Source organism: Aplysia californica, unplaced genomic scaffold (assembly GCF_000002075.1).
Source record: "Aplysia californica isolate F4 #8 unplaced genomic scaffold, AplCal3.0 scaffold00224, whole genome shotgun sequence".
NCBI lineage: Eukaryota > Metazoa > Mollusca > Gastropoda > Aplysiida > Aplysiidae > Aplysia > Aplysia californica.
The window spans coordinates 836,115-838,731 of NW_004797494.1; the positions used below are offsets into that span (position 1 = coordinate 836,115).

A 2,617-nucleotide genomic window follows, 5' to 3' on the forward strand; every position below is an offset into this window, starting at 1 on the left:
GTGAGTAAGTGTTTCACGGCGCTTGCAACAGAATAAGATTATATGAGCGCCCGGGGAAGCATTTTCCGTTTGGCAGCCGAAGCCTACTCTTAATGATGTTAGACCACTAAGGAATCTTTAACGTGCACAACTTGCACGCGGTACGGTACCTCCGAGATTTTTTTCGCTCTTACCCGAAGAGGCTGGAGTAAAATCTTAGCTTCCCTACGATCAGGGATGCGGCTGAAAGACAGCAGTAAGAAGGAGCCAAGTAGTAACAGTAGGAAGGCTGCAGAAAGAGTCAGGAGCCCAGAGGAGGGGACAGAAAGAGGAGACGAAAGATGACAACAAAACATAGTTAGAGAGCAGGGAAGGAGGTGAAAGGAGACAATTTTAGAGAAGAACATTTTCCGTCGTAGCCATGTTTGGAACCGGAACCTATTGACTGAGAGGCAGACACCTAACCTTTAAACCACGAGAGCCCCCACAAACAATAAATGTGTATGTGAGTGAGTTAGTGTGTGTGTGTGTGTGTGTGTGTGTGTGTGTGTGTGTGTGTGTGTGTGCGTGCGTGTGTGTGTGTGTGTGTAAATAGCAGCAGCAGCAACAACAATAATAGCATCAGCAACAACAACTACAACAATACAACAATAACAACAACAATAATACCACCACCACCACCACTACCATCACCACCACGACCACCACCATAAAAAACAACAACAACATCACCACCACCACTAACAACAACAAATAACAACAACATCATCAACAACAACAACAACACCAACACCACCACCAACAACAACAACAGCAACTACACCACCACCACCATCAACAAGGACAACAACAACAACAACAAGAACAACAACACCATCAACAACAACAACAACAACAACAACACCATCAACAACAACAACAACAACTACAACAACAACACCATCACAACCACCACCACCACCAACAAGAACAATAACAACAACAACAACGACAACAACAACAGCAGCGGCAACAACAACACCGACAAAAACAACAACACCACCACCTTCACCACCCCCACCACCACCACCACCAACATCAACAAAAACCACCACCAACAATAACAACAACAATACCAACAACAACTACAACTACACCACCACCACCACCAACAACAACAACTTCAACAACAAAAAACACCACCACCACCAAACCAACAACAACAACAACAGCAACACCACCACCACCACCACCACCACCAACAACAACAACAACAACAACTCACCCTACACCGTCGTCTTCATCAAACGAGTGCAGAGCACTCAGGAACATCGCTCCAGATCTACACCTCGCTTCTCCTCTCACGTGATATTATGATATGCAAAACCGCCTTCACGTGATATTATGATATGCAAAACCGCCTTCATGTGATAATAATGATAAGCAAAACCGCCTTAGCAAGCACTGTCCAAGTATATATAATCTCAACACAGTTGTTGATCTACATTCATTCATGTGTCCTTTCATATATTAAAGAGAGAATATTATGCATTCCACTGAGGGAATTGACTCGAAAAGTAAAAACTACGTCCATATAATATGCTGCTTTCAATCATAATAGAAAACTATGATTATGATCGAAGATGTGAAAGAAAACTTACAACCGTTCGAGGAATCAAAAGACAGCTGGGTGCAACGTTTTACAAACAGAACAAAAATCTCTCTGCGACGGAAAAAAAATCCACCACCCAAAAAAATAACCATCAGCCCACAGGCGGGCGGAGTCAATCAATGAGCTACCCACTGCTTGTATCAACGCGCGTGCTGTGCTGTGAGTGAGTACCGTGAACCGTAGTCCAGCCAGGCGTTTTGTTGTACGCAGTTATAAAATATGTGAGGCAGCGTGGTGGAATCAGGCTGTCGTCAAAATAATCAAAGTGAAGAAACTGGCATTTTTCTGCAAGTTCGTGAATTTTTTTCACTTTTTTGTTTTTTGGTTCAACACCTTTCATTCCCATTAAAGAACTCATTTCTGTATGGATTTTTTTTCTGAAAAACGTTGATTAAAGGCAAAAAAAAAGAGTAAATTTTCAGTGACCACGGAGTCTTAAGCTAAGGAAATAACTAATCTTTGGGGGCAACTTTCTCACTAATCTTACCTCTGAAAACGGGTGACCCCCACCCCCTTCATTCGCAAATATCTCAACTAGTATTCAAGATAAATGGATATTTTTTCCACCCAAATAAAGACAAATGAACAAGTGTTAAGATGATACCAATAACTCTACAAACCCAAAAATTGACGAGAGCCTGATTCCACCACGCTGCCTCACATATGGTTAGCTTATCGATTCCAAAACCAAGCTCCACAACGCAACGATAACACAAAACGGTCGGGCATTGAGCAGTAATCTGACCGAGGGAACAAAATCCAACGCAAGGCTTTTCGTTTTAGTTTAGTCCCTTCGATTTTTCGTTCCCGCAGAACAATGGATAGTTTAAAAAAAATAATTGGACATTTTATTGATTACTTTGTGCTTTTAAATATAAAATTATTACTCAAGGTTATCATAGATGTGGATTGTTTAATATTCAATGCCTGAAGATGAAAAAACGGGGGATTAGAGGGAGAGAGAGAAAGAGAGAGAGAAAGAGAGAG

At 41.8% G+C, this 2,617-nt stretch overlaps 1 protein-coding gene across 1 annotated transcript in view; it reads right to left on the bottom strand.

Annotated features, from left to right (window-relative positions):
* LOC106011957 (SEC14 cytosolic factor) overlaps positions 1-2,617 on the bottom strand; it is a gene marked incomplete in the record, with an annotated part of 26,949 nt that overhangs the window by 22,812 nt on the left and 1,520 nt on the right. The window contains 1 exon segment of the mRNA XM_035970131.1: positions 1,244-1,560. Within this exon segment, the coding sequence (XP_035826024.1) occupies positions 1,244-1,290 (47 nt within the window).